The 19,838-nt window shown below is 33.5% G+C and overlaps 1 protein-coding gene and 1 non-coding gene across 2 annotated transcripts in view; both read left to right on the top strand.

Moving 5' to 3' along the window:
- LOC117119941 overlaps positions 1 to 19,838 on the top strand; it is a 32,327-nt gene that overhangs the window by 7,973 nt on the left and 4,516 nt on the right. Inside the window, exons 3-15 of the mRNA XM_033264919.1 lie at positions 4,803 to 4,962; positions 6,262 to 6,359; positions 6,661 to 6,776; positions 8,454 to 8,490; positions 9,097 to 9,263; positions 9,465 to 9,554; positions 10,682 to 10,867; positions 10,947 to 11,192; positions 12,379 to 12,576; positions 13,892 to 14,056; positions 14,240 to 14,533; positions 15,690 to 15,773; positions 18,906 to 19,137. Coding sequence (XP_033120810.1) covers positions 4,803 to 4,962; positions 6,262 to 6,359; positions 6,661 to 6,776; positions 8,454 to 8,490; positions 9,097 to 9,263; positions 9,465 to 9,554; positions 10,682 to 10,867; positions 10,947 to 11,192; positions 12,379 to 12,576; positions 13,892 to 14,056; positions 14,240 to 14,533; positions 15,690 to 15,773; positions 18,906 to 19,137 — 2,073 coding nt within the window. The remainder of the gene's footprint in view (positions 1 to 4,802; positions 4,963 to 6,261; positions 6,360 to 6,660; positions 6,777 to 8,453; positions 8,491 to 9,096; positions 9,264 to 9,464; positions 9,555 to 10,681; positions 10,868 to 10,946; positions 11,193 to 12,378; positions 12,577 to 13,891; positions 14,057 to 14,239; positions 14,534 to 15,689; positions 15,774 to 18,905; positions 19,138 to 19,838) is intronic.
- Positions 15,052 to 15,123, top strand: Trnat-agu. Its single transcript has one exon. It is a non-coding gene; the product is annotated as a tRNA-Thr (tRNA).

The raw sequence follows: 19,838 nt of genomic DNA, 5'->3' as shown, positions 1-19,838 counted from the left end.
ACCCTGACCATTAAAAATTAGCAGACGCACTTGGAAGCGTTGTTCACGGCATTGGACTGCAGCGAAAAATGATTCCCCCATCATTAATGGAACAGGCCCACGTCACGCTTGGCTGACTAGTTTCTACTTACATTTCGCATGTCTTGTGTTGTAAAATGTATTTCAAACCAATCATGCTTGGCTGGTTTTGATTTACGTTTTGAAACAGAATTTGGAGAGGGCGTTTGATCAAGTCATGTTCAAGTATGTTTTGAAAAATTAGAACTTCATTTTGAGAAACTAAATCTACATTTTGAGAAATTTACGCCTACGTTTTGATAAATTGGACATTGAATTTTGCAATTACATTTTGACTTTTGCTGTGTATGGCACTCCATATTACTAACACCAAAAGAACATAAAACCCAATGTCACCTCAGTTAAACATAAACATACCATGCTCATGCTGTGTGCAGTCTTTATAGAGGCTGATGTGTTTGTAATATATAGCACTATAGACCTACAGTAGTAATATGTTATTTTCAACATTAATTTTACCGATGATGAGGTGGTGTACGGTGGTTCATGAGACTCACTTTGCTAAACAAATACATACACTTTCTGTATCTACTCAAATGTTAGTTTTGTGCACCTTAGTCCAACATTGTCAAAATGACAGTTTAATGTTATTTAAGAATGTGTATCTTTAAAATTAACAATTGAAAATTTTCATTTGTTCCATTTTTTTCATTTTGTTCATCAATTTCCACAAATCAAATGGTATATATAGAAGTACTTCACTGGCTCCTTGTGAAAAGAAATCTGATTTAACAAAACAGTGCCTAAAATTGATAACTTTTTTGCATACATTTTTATTTAAAAAATCCACAATACAAATAAAAAATTAAATTCTTTTCACAAGAAAAACATTCTTTCAATAAATATTGACTGTACATGAAATATATAGTGAGATATGAACTGAAAGCTACAGTGTGAAATTGTTTTGTTACTTTTAATAATTCTGTAATAATGTTTTATATATTTTCTTTTCCCCAGATTTGTTCATGGAACGTAAGTTATTTTAACTTTAATATTCTTTTAATTGCATGTAATGTTTATGTTGCTGTCAAAATTAGGAGTTTGATGACACAAATGACATTAGAAAAATAATCCACATGAAAATCATCATCAACATTATCATCATTTTTAAAGTCCATTATTAGTCTATGCAAACATGGGTTGGAAAAAATGACATTAATCAGAAATAATGGAAAGAAGAGAAGTAGCCTACTGTAACTGTAATTCACATCCACACGTTACCTTGGCAAATTAGTCAACGTCAAAAATAACGTGTTGACTGGTAGATTGTGAAAATAGTAACGCACATTATTGTTATTTTACACTATCTGGTGCTGTACCATTTTAACTTTGAAGTAAATAAACAAACAATGGTGCAGTATGAGTAAGCATAAAATAAGATAAGATAACTTTATTGTTCCACAAGGGAAATTCTTCTGCTCGTCATCACATAATATATTAAAAAATGTAAAACAAATATCAAAACATACAAAACAGTCACTATAGAAAAAATAACAATTTACAAGTAAAATACAATGACTACCATCGATAAAATAATTGAATTACAATTATGATTATTTTTATTATTATTTTTTTTATTATTATTATTATTATGATTATTATTATAGTGAGACTACCATGAAATAGAAATACATAGTCAATAATTTAGATATCATACATACAGTACACTCTGAAATGTATTTACAGTATTGAACATGGTTAATTTATATTATACTGCTGACACTATAATAGAATAGATCTATGTCATTGCCATTTTGATAGCGCAATCCAGGAGTGAAGATATTGTGCCTTAAAGCGATCGACTGTTTGGTCCATTTTAAGTTTTGAACCTCGAAATCAGTGGATTCAAAGTGTCATGAATGAATCTAATCTCAATTCAACCATTGTACTTCAAAGATCACTTTTGATAAGGCCCCCTGAGCTAAAATTATGCTAACATTCTGCCGTTGATACAGGTAACGTACAGGCAATGGTATTTCATATAAAGAGATTTTGGAAATCATTTAAAGTCTGATTCGATTTTGAATTATGAAAAGTGTAGGCTGTGGCACAGAGACCTGACGATTAGTGCCCAAAATTGTTTACAAAAACGTAATGCAATAATAGCATATAGACTACTATTGTATATTTTCAGAAATATTTCAGCCGCTCCAAATCTCTTTCCTATTGTTCCGTCTTCCTATATTCTTTCACAATTTTACGTTTTATTCATATTTTTCATAATGTTATACATTCACATGATGTAGCCTAATCACTTGTTTAGGTCTAGGCTAGACCTTGGCTATGCCTATTACTATATTATTTAAAATATACAATTTTAATGAAAAAGATTAATTTTACATTTACATAGTAATTCATACTTAACAAATACATTAAATTTGAATGTAAATATAATGGCGTTAATAAATAAATAACAATAATTTAAACGTGTACATAGTATCACTACTACAATAATAAGATTACAGCCCCATTCCCAGCAAAAATTTCATTTTTTAAGAAAAATCAAATTTTTGTATAATATCATAAAGATTTATAAATATAATACGGAATTGTTAGTTTAACTGAATTTAGACATTTCTAAGCATGAAAAAAATGTAAAATAAGACTGAAATTTAATTTTTGTGTTCCACACAAAAAATATATGCCGATGAATTTTTCATATTTGATTTTGCGATAGGCCCTACGAGGAAATATAGTAGGTGCCGAAAACATTAGCCTATCGAACACTGCTAGACTAGGTCTAACCTTACCTCGATTTAAGTTCTGTTATCACACATAAAAACAGCAGACATGATATTTTTCCGTTGCTATTATTGACACTTGTATTACATTCCTTAACCACAGTCTTCTATATAAACATGAATTTTTTGAGTGGATTGCTGTAGTCTATTGGAAAAGCAAAGTTTTTCCAATGTGTGGCCTACTTTGGTATCTAGGATAATAAGTCATATTCAGACCCCTATCGCATCATACTCTCAGCTACATATAATTTCCGCATGGCTGGTTTTCAACATCAACCAATCACGTATTCAGTGAGTCAATGTGGAAGTCAAAGCATACCCTACAACACTTAAATTTGCTATTGTGACAACCGTGTGGTGGCGTCTTGAAATGGAAGGGAGCTGATGTGGTGGAAATCTGAAGTTGGGATCGGTGATTAGGTGAGGGGGATAACTCGCAAAATAATGTGATTTGAGGTGATTTTTAACTACTTGAGCATGATTTGTGGGCGGTCAATGTGTGAGTATTTTTATCGGTTATCGAGGAGGGGCGTGCACGCACTCACACATTCTAGATATGGCAATACATAGCATACCCTGCAATTTACCCTACGGTCTGCCACTGGTCTATACCACCTCCCCCCACCAAAGCATATATTCTGTATTCTTTTGATGTTGAATGTTAAAAATTATGGATGGCCTATGATGGGATTAATTGATCATTATGTAATTACCTTTTCAATGACCCCTGGCACGGCAGTGTTAGAGGATGCGTTACGTCAGCCATCTTGAATTCAGCAAGGTGGACAAACTATGCCAAACCCATTGGGATGTAGGAATGGCATTCCCAGACTATAAATGCTGTACATTTGGCTTCTTCTCTAGGGGGTCCTGTTCCCCCGAAGGAACGCTGGCGCAGCATGAGGAGTGCATGCCTATCAAAAAAAGAAACTTCAGCCCCTCCCCTCCATTAGAAATGTTCAAAGCAAACAAGTAGTTATAAATATTAACTCGCCTTTGCTTATTTTTCAAACTGGCACCCCCACCGCCGCTTATTCATTGAGCCCCCTCATCATTTTAGCAACCTCATCAGCCTCCCCATCAGCCTCCCACATTTCATATCTCCTTGATACACCGCCACAAAGGGGCCCCTGGATGCCTGTTGTTGCCACCAAACTTCCAGACCAGCAATGTACAAAACTAACACTAAAGCATTAGACGAATACAGGTTGATTATGATAGTAAAATTGATTTCAAAGATATCAAAGTTTTATAGTTAATGTCTGACAGTGGTATAACCAGACGGATACAGTAGTCTTAATATGTTAAAAACGTTGTTCAGAGAATGATAGCCAAATGAAAATATATCATCCATAACGAGTCTGTTAGATTTTTTGAATACTTTGGTATACAATTATATCATCTGAGTTAAAGAAATATTTCTCTCTTATATGATGCAAGATAACTGAACAATTTGATCTTCAAGTTCATAATAAAAAATATCAGACAATTTTTCTTGATGTTAAAAAAACATTACAAAATTCACAATTCACAGACAGAAGTTAATGAAATTTGCATTGCAACAGACTCCAAACAGTGTGAGGAAATTTTATAGAATGATTATTAGATATCCCAACAGCTTGAGTATGATCGCTGATCTACAACTCAGAGATAATCAGTGCAAAAAATATGAAAAATTAACGCATGAGAAAGTTTCTATTTTCCAAGTTTCCTGATGTAGTAAACTGTAATAGGCATGTCATAATAGTAATATATAAAATAATATTATGTAATATCTAGTGACGATAAGCAATTTTTTAAATTCTCATACTGTATTGTTAATGTGTTCTGTTTAATCATTATCTTGATTTTTTCAATACGTAATTAATCATGTGCTATGCTTTTCTTTCCAAACAAATTAACATTTTATCATTTAATTAATAACCAATTTTCTGTATAATAGAGAATTGCTAAGCAACATTATACCTTTTTTCTCTGTGTTAGGTGTTCCAGAAGAAGTGCTAGCTAGAGGTGAAGAAGCTCTACAGGTTTTTAACAAAGAGTTAGAAAAAGGAAAAATAACAGTTAACCATGCGCGATTAATGTTCACGGGCAAAGAGGGAGTTGGGAAATCCTGTTTAGTAAACTCTCTCCTTGGAAAACCGTAAGTTTTAGTTGGCATAGCCAACTAGTACATATCCTTTACATTAGTTAAAAACATCTATTTCTTATTTGTGGCATACATACCAAAACCCTTACACCCATGTGCATATTGTGCATGTTATTGAATTAGTCACCTGTTAGATACCAAAAAGATAACTGTATATTTTTCCTATGTGTATTTCAAATTATACAATACTTGTTCTAACTGAAGACACTATGATTACGATTTGGATGTTCTACCAACTGATCCAAACTGAAAAATAAGGAGTGCTACAGTAAAACGTTTTAGGTGAACAATGCAAAAAAAATGAAATCAAATTTAAAATAAAGCTAGATAAAAAAAAAATAAAAAAATTCAGTTAACATTGCTGATAGCTTATTGGGCTGGATGCAGTTTAATAGCATCTTTACCAAGACAATCTGAGCTACTGCTGCTACTGCTACTTACTACTTACTACTGTTGCTGCAGTTAGTTTCATTATTGTTCCTTTTCCGTTATTCAACACTGTTTCTAAAATTATTTGATTATACTTATTGCTATGCAGCAACATTGATTCCGTATACCTATTATACTACCAGCTGCGACCTCTAGAGTACACTTTACATCAGCCCCGCTTTTTGAGGGTGTATATCAGGGGTGGCGCCCCTCAGGACCACTTTTCAAACCTTTTAATCGAAGCTCGACCACGCCCACTTTGCTTTCGTCGGGAAAATCTGACCCCCCTGTCGGGGACCTCGGCCCTCCTGTCGGGCAAATCCTGGCACCACCCCTGGCGTATATTAGTTGTTTGAGAAACTGCCGTTGGTTAGATTATACTTGCGATATACCACTCAACTGTAGTATTCTGGTGGTATGAGATTGTGGGTTCAATTCCTGCTGGTGAGATGTGTTCATACAATTGATTGGGAACTTTTTCGTTGATAGACTATGCCTGATGCAATCTTTACATCATTGTTCTTTTATTTGAGTACTATTTCTGCCAACTTGATTTGTATTTTTTAGAAGATGGCTAGTATTTATAATAATATCTCTCAGCTATGGCATTTTAATATGTTGATCTTGTTTTTCTGATCTTCATCACAAGACTCCACCATTATATAGATTATCTTTACCACATACTTGATTAACTTGGAACATAGGAACTAACAGTATACGGTCACTGATATTATCATATAAATATTCACTATTAAGTGTACTTGTCAAGTTATTCTAATATATACTTTTGATTATTCTAAAATATACTTTTGATTTTCTGATTATTGCTTCAAGTATCACTATGTTGGATTGCCTTTTCTACAGATTTAATGAGGACGAACCATCGACCAGTGGGATAGAAGTATTGACAACAATAGCTTTTGGTTGTAATAAATGGAAGGAAGCGACGGAGGACATTGATGGTACAGCATGAAATAATCTAACATTTTAATTACGATTCTATTATTTTGGCGTGGGTTTATGAACAATAAATTAACCGAAAGTAGCAAAACCTTTTTGTATAGGTAATTCCCATAAAAAATAATTTATGACAATATAGCTCAAAGATTAAGACTAAGTATGGTTAGTGGCCACCCCCTTCTGCTCAGCCCAGTAAATACTCCCAAATCACTTAGTTTACAGATGTTCTGGTTGGTTCTTTCAGATTGTAATCGATGCAAATTAGTATATTAACATCATAATTTATGTATCACAATTTTACAGATTGTGAACGGACAAAGCAGATATTAGAAAGTACAGTAGAAGGTAAAGTTGCAGAGAAGTTAATGCAGATGAACAGACAAACAGAGGCTCTTGAACAGGCAGCGTCAACATCTACTGTAAGTTACTACACCTCCAGGATGTGAGGCCTTCTGAAGGCTTCACAGACCCCGAATGCCCCTTATGAGGTCCCAGCAGCTGCGTAGACCCAAGGCCGGATGGGATGTGAGGCCTTCTGAAGGCTTCACAGACCCCGAATGCCCCTTATGAGGTCCCAGCAGCTGCGTAGACCCAAGGCCGGATGTGAGGCCTTCTGAAGGCTTCACAGACCCCGAATGCCCCTTATTGAGGTCCCAGCAGCTGCGTAGACCCAAGGTCACTGTCGGTGGCCTAGAGTATAAACATTCAACTTGAAAGATGGCGGGTTCAGTATCTACCAAACGTATATTAATAGATGCAATTCTCTGAAATTCCAAAAGATGGAGAATCGTTTTATTTGATTAGGCATCACTACTCTACCAAAAGGCTCTCAACAGATGTGGATACACCCATTAGTTGAAATTGTTACTACTGCAACAAACATAGAATACCACCAAACACAAAAAATTCTTAACCAAAAACATAATTTAGTACTTCCCCTCCCCCAACCATTCAGCATGAATGTATCTAAAAGCTAAATATTTTTAGCTTCTTTCATGTTGAATGTAACTAAAAATGTTAGAAAGGTTTTACCAACAATTTTTAGCTACATTCATGCTGAATGTAGCTAAAAATGTTGGTAAAACCTTTCTAAAAACATTATATAACAAATTCCCACAGGACCATATATTGCACAAACTATTCAATCGCAATACATTAAAAATCAGTTACAGTTGCATCTGTAACCTTAAGCAGAAAGTTGATGGACACAACAAAACAACTTGGACAAAAAAAACTGAACAGCCTAAGAACAGAAAATACTGTTGCAGAAAACCATAGGATGCACAGCTATACCTGGCCGTTTTCCCAAATATATGTATGTTCAGACCAAACGTATGTTAGAACTTGCGTAAAACACATTCAAAACCAGGTATAACCACACACCTTATTTTAAAACCCAACCTAGAAATTCAACACCAAACTAAGTAAATATATATGTTATCTAAAAGGCAATAATGTATACTACACAATTACTGTAAATGGAAATTTTCTCATGCAGCCAAAGCATGTAACCCAAGCATGTAACCCAGCATCTAAATGATGTGAGTTATGTGTCTGGGGGAAGTCCTCCATGACCAAGTAGAATGACCTCATCACAATTTGTAGACATGCAAACATGTTTCTCCTAAAAAAACTTTGTATATTAATAACACTGCCAATACAATGTAATATAAAACTATAGTGCAATGTTAATATAAAACTATAGTGCAATTAATGAAATTGCTCTAAAACTGATATTGTTATTATTTACTTGTTAATTCTTAATTATTACTGATTGATATATTGATGCCTGGTATTGCTGCTTTTATTCTTTACATGCCTAGTTTTATCACGGACCTATTAATCAATCTGTGTTAATCTATCTTAGTCATTAGGCGGTCTGACGAGTGCTGCACGATGTATGTGTGACACTAAACTATATCGTAATAAAATGTCTAATCAAATCCTCTTTTGAAACAGTTTCATTTGCATTTTATATATCAAATATATGCTAATCAAAGTAGTAGTTTTGCCTTTCTTAGCTCTGATTGCTCTAAATACAACACCAATTTCCTTTCTACAAATATTTAAAGTAATTCATATCTTTTTTTTTACAGACAGAGCATGATGTTGCTGGAACAAAACCTAAAAGAGGTTGTTATTGAATGATTATTTGAAAATAGATTGATTTTTTTTTTTCAGATTTTTATCTTTGATATGTTTATATATTGGGATACAAAACATATAATTAGGTATTGTTAGATATATTATTTTATAGTGCGAAATTTACGATAATATTAACTTATTCAAAAATATACTCTTATATATTTCATATTTTTCCTCATTCATGTTTGTTTATAATAACTACAGTTTAAATCTCTTCCTTATAATTCTAATAAGGCCTAAAAAAATAATGTTGGCATAACCCAACCGGCCCTAGACATTTTTATTTAAATTTCTGGATAAAGTTTATATGAGCAAAGTGAGCATGGTTGGGCATTATTCAAAATGTTTCAAAAGTGGTCCTAGGTGAAAAATATGGCAATTAGGGGCTTTAATGGATTATTTAAGTGATTTTATAGGTTTTGTTGAATATTACAATTTTTTAGGTCTAATGCTGGCATCATACCTTTCTTAGTAAGAACAATTATTTTCAACCTAATAATCTACTAATTTTTTGTAATGTACAATCATCTAGTTATAAAACTTTGGTATTATAGAAAATATAATCAATGTTCTTACATTATGGTAATTTAACAGGTCAAAAGAAGAAGAAAGATGTCAGTAAAATAAGCCAAGCACTTCCACCTGAAACTCTAAAAAGAATTGAGCACAGAATGAGGGGAGAAAACCCACAGCATAGTAATGAAGATATTACTTTCATTTGGGATTTTGCTGGCCAGCAGCTTTATTACATTACACATCGAGTAAGTAAACAAGAAATTGTATTTGATTTCAGTAAATGATCCCTCTATTTTGCTGCACTGCTTTTTTAACCAAGTCTTTTGGTGGGATGAGATTTTAAAAAAGAATTACAGAATATAAGCATACCAAATGAAATTTAATAATAGATTGTCATTAAAAAGTGTTTCTATTATTACTGTTATCAAATTATATTTTTCTCTTAGATCTTCCTAACAAGCGAGGCCGTGTATGTGATTTTGTTCAATTTGATTGAAGGTATGCACAACAAGGGAAAGCGTAGATTCTGTAAAATGGTAAATTTAACTTTTTTATAATTTCCCTATAATAAGTACTTAACACATTTTATATACAGTCAGTCCTGTGAATAAAGTCAAATATAAATTGGCATCAACATGTTGGACATAGACAAAGTTTGAATAATACAAAGTAATTTTTTATTTAAGTATAACAAAATCTGTTCATCTCAGCTACAAACATTGCAAGAGCCCTTTGTGTTTGTTGATATTCTATTCTTTATTTAGAAACGACATTTTACAACAGTGGCAATTATACGTAAAAGAGTGTCCAATGAAAAACAAAACTTAAAGTAAATAAAAACTTAACAAATTAAATTAAAAAAAAGAACTTAACAGAGAGAACTAAACTTGAAAAAAAAAAACATGTTTTAAGCCACCTGACCTTCAACCTCAGCCTGAGACTCAAACCCACCAGTTTGCTAAGCTTTGATAAATGTTCTAAATAGGCCTGTAAAACTGAACCTGATAAAACTTATATTAAACTGTTTTTTACTTTATTATTTTTATTGTTTATAGTATTGCTATCCACTTGCTGTACAAGTGTACAGTAAAACAAATTATATAAATATGAGAGCATAGACAATGCAATATTATATGGCATAGCAGAGGATAACTCATTAAGCTGGGGTGCTTATTTCAGAAAGGGTCCTCGTCAAAGAATTGTATACAACATGAAGATAATTATCAAAATATATACTCTAAGGCTTTAATAACAAAACAATAATAATAATAATAATAATAACAACATAAACAACAACATAATAAAACATTATCATTATAATTTAACAAATGATTATTTGTCACATCTATTTTGTATTTGTTTGTAGTATTTCTAGGGAATAACTTAAAATTCTGTGGGATTATACAAGAACTTATTTTGCTGCCTCCACTTAATGTATTGTTTTGTTACTTGGAATGTAAAATTTATAAACAAATGAAACTTAACTCAATTGAATTAAACCAATTTGGCTTATATTGACTATTATGTATTCAAATTATAGCAAATATTTGTCATTGAATGTATATAAAAACGAAGTGGCAGTATTTCACATTGTCAAATTTATGTTTTTTCCAGTGCCGTCTTTGTTATAATTGCTGTGTTTACATGTTTCTTCATTCTTTAGGCAAAGTATGTGATGACGTACGATATGACAAATATCCAGATTATCAAATATTGGATGAGGTTGATATATACATACGCTATCCCAGTTAAGGCACAACAGCAGCTACAAGCCAAAAAACCTCAAGTTGTGGTAGTTGGTACTCACAGTGATTGCCTAGAGGGCACTGAAGAAGACAAGAAAAAGCAGGTGAATATTAATTCTAAAATCAGTGCTAAAATAATTGATTGAAATTCTGAAAATTGTGTCATTTTATTTTGTTATTCAGATTGAAGAACAGTATGGAATACTATTCCAAGAGATCAGAGGCACTCCATATGAATCACATGTGGTGAGAAAAATGTACGCCATCAGTAACAAGTATGCATCACAGTGTGAGATGCTGGAAACGCTTAAACAAGATGTTGGTGGATTTCTGAAAGAAATGCCCAAAACAATCCCCCTTAAGTGGCTCAAATTCCAACAAATATTGCAGGAGAATGGTCGGACATCATTGCACATGACATATGCTAAGGTACACATTCAGTATGCATTTTCATATAGATTTTAATCCAGAAGTGACGGAACTATGGTGTGCTGTATTACGGAGAGTAACGTGTGACCTGAAATGGTCTGCAGTCAGTTGGTTGTTACCATGCGCCAGTGATGCTTGAGTATATAGTACAGCAAGATGGAACTATTATGTTGGCCTAATGCATGAATAAAGTTCAAAGTTTGTCAGGTAGTGAAATGATTATTGTATATTTTAAGTGCTCCCTAAATTTATAAGTGTAAGCTAAATTACGGTGATTAATTTAATTAGCGAAGATATGGAGACAATTATTTCGAAGTTCCCTCTTTTCAAGAGGGGATGTATATGCAGAGGTACTAATTTTCACAAAGAAATACACACCAATTGGTTAGCTAACAATATGCAAATGTTACATGAACACCGGGAAGGAAGATGCAATCACGTGGTTGCCTAGCAAACGTCTGTACTGTATGGTTGGGACTGCTGATATTCTGTGTAGCGGGGGACGATGAGGCATAATAAGACTAGGCCGAGGCCCAGGCCTAACTTGACAGTGCAATTATATGTGATAGAAAGTACACTTTTGAAAGAAATAAATTAAAATAAGAAAAAAAAAACCAAATAACTAAGAATAATTCAGTTCTAGAGTACCTTGTTTAAGTATTATACAATGCTAACAATGCAGCTCTTGTAGCCCTAGCTAGTGCAAGGCATCCATGTGCAAAGCAGTGGTGTTTGTTTATCCATGAAAAAAGCATGCAAGGAAAGTTTGTCTTAACAGGAAAAGGTTAAGTAATCTAGCTTATGACGTATGCATGCTAACTATATTGTGAGTGTGACGTCACCAAATAATGAATATTTTCTATTATAACCAAAGTATTAATAACTACGAATTAACGGTTGCACAATCTCCTTGCCATACAAATTACAGCTCCCACTGACGTCTCAGTCGAGAAATGCGGGGAGCTGAAGTTATTCTCAAAAATCTGACTACGAAACCACTTTACCCCTAGGTTGTGCTTCGCACTCGCTGAGGGCGGCTTTCCGGGAACTCTGCGTCAAGAATTTAAAACTATTTCATTTTACATACTACTGTATAGCCAACCCACTGCTTTACTACACACACCCACAAAAATATTATTGCCCATTAATTTGAACGTCAAGCTATATTCATTTGCTATTTTTTTAGGTGTGTAAAGTTGCTACTGAATGTGGAATTTCTGTGGAGAACCTCATCCACACACTCAACTACTTGCATGATCTTGGAATCATTCTGTACTTTGAGAACAACAGACTACTAAAGCATGCTGTGATAACAAACCCACGGAAGCTGATTTTCATCTTGAAGAAAATCATCACCGAAGTGGAGCCTGATGATGATGAAAAGGTGAGTGTCAGACATCATACGGTCAGTAACAATTTAAGGGGCCATCCATAATTTTCAACATTTTCTAAAGAGTACAAAATATACACATTAGGGGTGGGGGAGGTTATTCAGAGTGAACAATGACATTACTTGCTCTAGACAAAGCATAGTGTGTCCTTACAATCTACCTTGATTTGTCAGTGGCTTTTGATACCATCATACATAAGATCTTAATTGACAGGCTTTCTGGGTATTTCTGGGACAGTCCTTGATTGGTTTCAGTCTTACATCTCTTTTCTACAGTAGACAGTTCACATTAAATCCTTGATTTCTTCCGATTGTAATGTTGATTGTGGGGTCCCTCAAGGATCAACTTTAGGTCCCATTCTTTTTCTTGTGTATACCAATCTTCTGCATCATATCTTCATCAAACACCACTGTATGTACCATATGTATACTGATGACATTCTAATTTACATCTGCTGATGAGGTCATCCACACTGTTCATTCTTGGCTTGCCAAGATTTTGCTTTCATTAAATGCTAAGAAAACACAAAGCTTATAAGCCTCATATCATCACTACCACCACAACCTCATTGTTGGCAACTGTGTTATCTCACCATCCTCTAACGTTTGTAACCTTGGCGTTGTATATGATGAACGCTTGTCGGTGGCATTATACATAAAAATTATCTCTAAATCAGTCTCATTTGGTATCCAAAACCTTAAACAGATCGGGCATTTTCTTGATGACAACAGGGAAAGTTGTTCATGCTCTGATTACCTCTAAACTTGACTATTGTAATAGTGTCCTCCTTTATAGTGTCCTTTGTATAATAAATTGCTTGCATCACACTCCATTCTGGTGAATGTAAAAAGACATTTAGGTACACTACATTTATAACCTTTCATGTTCCTACCTGCTATTTGAAGACTTGTGAGAAAGGTCCTTTTCAGTTGTTGGCTTCTAGCTCTGGCATTCTCTTCCCCAAACCATTCAAGGGTCTCCTAATTTAATGATCTTTAAGCGCCATCTCATTATTCTTATTTGACAATCTCTAATTTTCCTTCACTCCCCTGTTTTGTTTTCAAGTCACTTTTGTGTTGCTTTTCTCTTCTATCACTTTTTGTTTGCTTTTCTTTTCTACCACTTTTCTGTTTCAACCATTATTTATGATTTTTTTTTTGTGTTGTTTTGGAGAATGTATACAGACAAATGTTATATGTGCTATACAAGTGCACAACCATTGGCCTTTGAAAGTGTAGGTATAAGTACTCTTATATAAAAGAATAATGATCCCATAATAACATGTTTAAACTCATCATTACTTTTCAGTGGCCTTTGATGATTGAGGATTGGAATAAACTTGAAGAGGAAGGAATCTTGGAGGAAAAGTTAGCCAGACATCTTTGGAGAGATGAGATTAGCAAAGACGAAACTTGCTTTGAGTTCTTCTTAGAAATTATGAAGCAGTTTGGACTGCTGTGCGAGCAGATCAAGGTACTGTATTGAATTCACTGAATGTGTTGCAATGACAACACAATGATTTATATATTTTTTCCCAAGTTTCATCTTAGTTTACCTTGCATATCATATATATTGCAGTATGTTTGACTATTCAAAAATGGGTATAAACATAATTGCATATGTTTTTCCCATTTTTCTTTCATGTTTATATTGTAGAATCAGGAGAGTACACATCGGTCATTTTTTGTACCCTGTCGACTGAAACGTAGCACAGACACTATGGCTATTAAGTCAGACTCAGATCAGATGGTTTCTATCTATATGGCTTCCGAGGATTTCATCCCTGATAGTATCTTCCATCCTCTAGTTGTCAGTTTGATTGGAATGGTACAAAACATGGGCTACAAAGCTAAATTAGAGTTATTTAGCAACTATGCAAACATCTGGCTAGGACATGATCACACTCTCAGCTTGGGACCGGTAGTCATTGATAACAAGCCCTCATTAAAGGTAAAATGTTATTTGATGTAATTTTTCAGTCATAATTGAAGTGATACCCGGTGAAGTTATAATATTAAATGACTGATGGATTATGATTAAATATTGTTTTTTAGAATAAAAATTATTTTAATGTACAGGTGTAATTTTTCCCTACCTGACGTGGAAATGTACCGAATACTCAGTACATTTGAAAACAACTGCGAAAAAATCGCAAGTTGTTCTCGGGTGGGACTTGAACCCACGATCTCCAGATCACTAGCCTGGCATCATACCTCTAGACCACCGAGCTGGCGCCTGATGGCCAGGGTTGAATTCGAGTCCAAGTAAGCAGTGGGTACTGCAGTGTTGATAGTAATTTTTATTGTTTTGATGGAATAATAGACAATGGAATGGAGTGGAAATGTACCGAATACTCAGTACATACTCGAATACTCAGTACATTCCATCACGACAATAACAATTACTATCAACACTGCAGTACCTGCTGCTTACTTGGACTCAAATTCAACCCTGGCCATCAGGCGCAAGCTCGGTGGTCTAGAGGTATGATGCCAGGCTAGTGATCTGGAGATCGTGGGTTCGAGTCCCACCCGAGAACAACTTGCGATTTTTTTCGCAGTTGTTTTCAAATGTACTGAGTATTCGGTACATTTCCATGTCAGGTAGGGCAAAATTACACCTATACATGTTTCTCTTGATGCAAATCCAGTTATTGTCTATTATTCCATCACGACAATAACAATTACTATCAATTATTTTAATGTTACACCTTATTTTTATTTTCAAGATTCAAGATATATTTTAATTATCATATAAAAGCAATTTTCCGGGTATTGGTTTGTTACATTGTTAAAACATATAAATATAAATATACAAGAAAAATGTCAAATTGTATTGTAATGCATAGAACTTGTGGCTACACCATTTTCTTTTTTTAAAATTCAGTAACATAATTAATTAATTTTTCATAATTAATTAATTTTTCAATTATCAAATTGCCATTACTAACATCAGCTTCACTCCCTCTGTATATTAAAACATAGTTTATGCAGCATATGTGAGCTGCCTGACAAAAGGAGTGTTGTAAAAAAAAAATTAAATACTGATGTATTTAAATAGATTTCTATATAAGTATTAATTTATAGATTCTGTATTTTAATTTTAGCTGGAAATATTACGAATGTCTGTTGTTCATGAGGATGGTACAACTACGTCAACAGGGGAACCAACTTCAAGAGTTTGTATGCAGGTAATATCTTTTGACAATTAAATCTTGAAACTGTATTATGAACTGTAAAATTACACAAAGTCATTATTTCAGTATTTATTGGCCAACACATCTACGTGGTGCGTCATACATAATACAATATAATAAAGTAACAATTTTACATACAAAGAAAGGAATTAAAATGAATTTTTTTAAAATTAACAAATATTGATTGGAAAGGGAACAAAATTACAGTAAGTATTACAGAAGGGTCAAAATAAGACAAACAGTAAGTAATGATATGTTTAATCATCACTACAAATAAGCATTTATTATTTGGTTATAATGCCCCTTTCCCACATTCACGATTTTTGCTACGACAGAGCACGATTTTTCAATTTTGAAAAATCACAATGGTGTCGTCGTAAATGTTGTGGTAAAAATAATTCATCGTATTGCATCGTACTGAATCTTGATGTCATCGTGATGGAGCACGATTTTTTTGGAATGTTAAAAAAAATCGTGCCCAATCATAGCCGTGAAAAAGATCTTGGTCTACCGCAGCGGCATCGTGTGTGTGGTGTAACGTTGTTGTCGTTTGTCGTGACTGTGTCTTGTCCATTCGTACTACCAACAACACATACGACAATCAAAGACATCGCTGCGGTGCTGAGATGATTAGATACGATGCCACCAGGATACTATCAAAACCGTGGTTTATATCACGTGGCTCTGTGTCAGAAAAGTTTTTCAACACACTGAACAATTCCTTGCTCACTTGGAGGAAGTTTCTGAAGCCTCTTGGGTCTTCTCTATTTAACTCTACTAGTAAGTGTTCATACTGTCTAAAATATGGACGACGTAAGAGCCATGGCTGTACCCATACACTTCGTTTAGGCCTATGCATTCGACGTGACCGATGCTTTCTCTTGATTATCAAAACTGTAGCAGCCAACAAATTTTCTTCTTCTATAGCAGCAGCTTGCAAATAATATTGATGATGTTTGAACACCTTTTTGTTATGTCATGTGATGTTTGTTTTTGTGATGTACGTCTTGTTAAATCTTGCTAACGTCGTACTTGCGTCTTTGTAAAATCGTAGTGACGTCGAATTAAAATTTTAGTAATTTGTAGTACGTCATCATAATTCGTAAAAATGCCGTCGCACTATCACATTAGTGCCGTAATACATCTTGACGGCGTCCTAGTAGCGTCTTGATTAAACGTAAATCTTAAACTTGTTGAGTACGAATCACTACGATATAGCGCGATTTTAAAACTTCTTAAAATCGTGCTCCATCGTAGCAAAAATCGTGAATGTGGGAAAGGGGCATAATGTAAAGGTAGGAGAATAATCTTTAACTTGCAGCATCAATGTGCTGAATTGCATATGGGAGTGGTTTGTGACTACCAAGCCGTCGGAAAGAGGTGCTTATAATAGCTATATATTTACACCATTTCACAGACAGGGCTAAAATTAACCGTAGCAATGGGGTAAATTAACCCCCTACTCTTCCGAGTGATGAACTGGGTTCTTTAAAGTGCACGCGACCCAGATGGTGCACACTGGACCTCCATTTTAAGTCCTTATTCAAGAAAACTTATACCAACCGAACTTACTTACGATATACATATACCTGTACATATTATAGTGGGCCTTCAGATATTAGATATATTATTATAGTATTAATTATAATAATTTAATTGTAAGCTACGCCTAATGGATCACAGACTCATTTAGGCACTTTACATAAGTCTTAAACTATCGTGGGAGGTATTTCTAAGTCTAGGTTTACAGTAATGTACAAGGTTGAGTTAAACTACATTCACTTAACTACAATTTGGTAAACAATTAACCCCCACCAGACACCAACCTGGTATTTTTGAGTCAAGGTTTCGGGACTGGGATTACATTTTACATTTTGCAATGCAATAGAAAAGTTGAAAATATAGTATAATTAACATATTGTGTAATATTATAGATTGTTTGTCTCAAAGCGCCTGTGCGCATTAGTAAATTTATGCACGTTGTTCTTGCATAAAAAAGGTAGAAACATATTTTTAAAAAAAAAAATAGAATTGTAACTGGGACGGATGGAGGATTTGGCGATTGGAATTTATGAGTGTCCACATCACCTCAGCCCACCTTTGTTTGGGCTCAGGTTTGAAAATATGGACCTTTGGGTGGCCAGAAGTTGCTCTCTCATTCTTTTAAAATCTTACCATTACAATGTTCATAATGATAAAAGTAATGTAACAATACAATAAAGTAATTTTTTTCGTAATACAATTTAGGGGGGTGCGATCGCACCATTTACACCCCCTCTGCATCCGCCCAAGTGTAACCTCATTTAGTCTACTAACGGACCTTTTAAAACGCTTTACGGTATATTTTAGGTCTCAAAGATATTTAATCAAAGGGTGGTGAAATTATCACATACCACAATGAAGCAAAATAATACAAATCAATCTAGTTGACCTGCTTATTGCATACTTTAGGATTTCCTTCCAGCAAATGCTAATTCTGGTTGTTGAGGGATCTTATATACAGTAAGACGACGACTTGACTGAAATACAAGTTCTATCAGTGTTATCTTATTCATGGTATTATGGTCAATTAAACCATAAAAATATTTTTTATTAAAACATATTTTTTAAAAAAAGCTTTAAAAAAAATCCCCCGCTTTCCGCATTTGATCTTTGGAAACAGGTATGATTATAAGATATGTAAATGAGAGAAAGTATATAATTATAATTAGATTAATCAATTGTGAGAATTATAAGCTTTAAATGGTTATCTAAGATTTTTTTTTAAAGATGTATTGTTTCTTAAAAGTGATAACAAATCATAAAAAAATAATTTTGCTCATTTTGCTCTAATTTATTAACTGGAGCATAGAAATTATTGAATTTCAAAAATTTGATTTTTAAACTTCATAAAACACAATAAGTTTTCACTGTAAATATATGGTTAATTTTTTTTTTCTATTCTCTACAGTATGTTCAAGTTAATCATTTTTATGTTACTCCAAAATTGGCAAGTTAATTTCAAAAATAATTTTCATGATTCTTTTAGTATTTTTCATGGGACAATATAATTTTAAGTGTGTTTTTATAAATGTTTGTACTGTTTTTCCTTTTTATTTTAAATAAATTGTTACAATTTTCATTAAGGTGTTAGAGTTTCTGAAGCAAGAGATGAAAGTGTTGACAATTGGAATGAAGCACACAGGATATGCATTCCGTGTCCTGTGCTGGCAAGACTCGAAAAAAACTCACTTCCACAATTTGGACGAGTGTCTGGAAAAAGATTCTATCCCATGCGGAAAGAAATTGATAACGACAGTCAAACTACAAAGGATGTTCAGGAATAAGAAAATACTAACAGAAAACCCATCCTTACCAGGTATCGTTGTGGAAATGGACATGATAGCACTTAAAGAATATTAAGAGACCTAACCCATGATTTGTCTTGAAACTAATCAGAAACAATTGCTAATAATATTAACATTTGATTATTAATATTTCTCCAAAATATGTCTTGTAGGTTTTCATGACATTTAAAAGTGGGAAAAAATTAAACTTCCAGTATACACCAAAAATGCGCAAAGTAGGAGTAATACTGGTATTATCATTGTAAAACTGTTTTATTTCTGCCTAAGATAGTTAGGGACATCCTGGGTATGATATTAAACTCCATCCTGTTGAAGCATCAGTGACTAAACTGACAACCCTCTCAGATGTGTCTTAGTGGCTGCTGAGGGGAGGGTGTTTATGGTCACCCAGCAGCAAGAAAAACCAATAGCTGAACAAAGGGCGGATGAGCTCCTCGGAGTCAACTGCCAACCATTAATTAGTTTAAGGAATAGGAGTAGTTTAGTCTCATTGTGATTATTGTTATTATAATTATTATTTTTATTTTATTTTATTATTATTTTATTGTTATTTGAATTTTCTCTGTAGCCTTATGTTATTTCTTTGTAAAGTGCATAGGGGCAATGTGCAATATGTGCTATATAAATATAACATTATTATTATTATTATTATTATATTATTATTATTATTATTATTATTATTATTATTATTATTATTGTTATTATTATTATA

The sequence above is a fragment of the Anneissia japonica genome, unplaced genomic scaffold (genome assembly GCF_011630105.1).
Source record: "Anneissia japonica isolate Jap-2015-1 unplaced genomic scaffold, ASM1163010v1 scaffold288209_len40364_cov108, whole genome shotgun sequence".
Lineage (NCBI taxonomy): Eukaryota > Metazoa > Echinodermata > Crinoidea > Comatulida > Comatulidae > Anneissia > Anneissia japonica.
The sequence above is the reverse complement of the archived record's forward strand: the minus strand, read 5'-3'. Positions and strand labels throughout refer to the sequence as shown.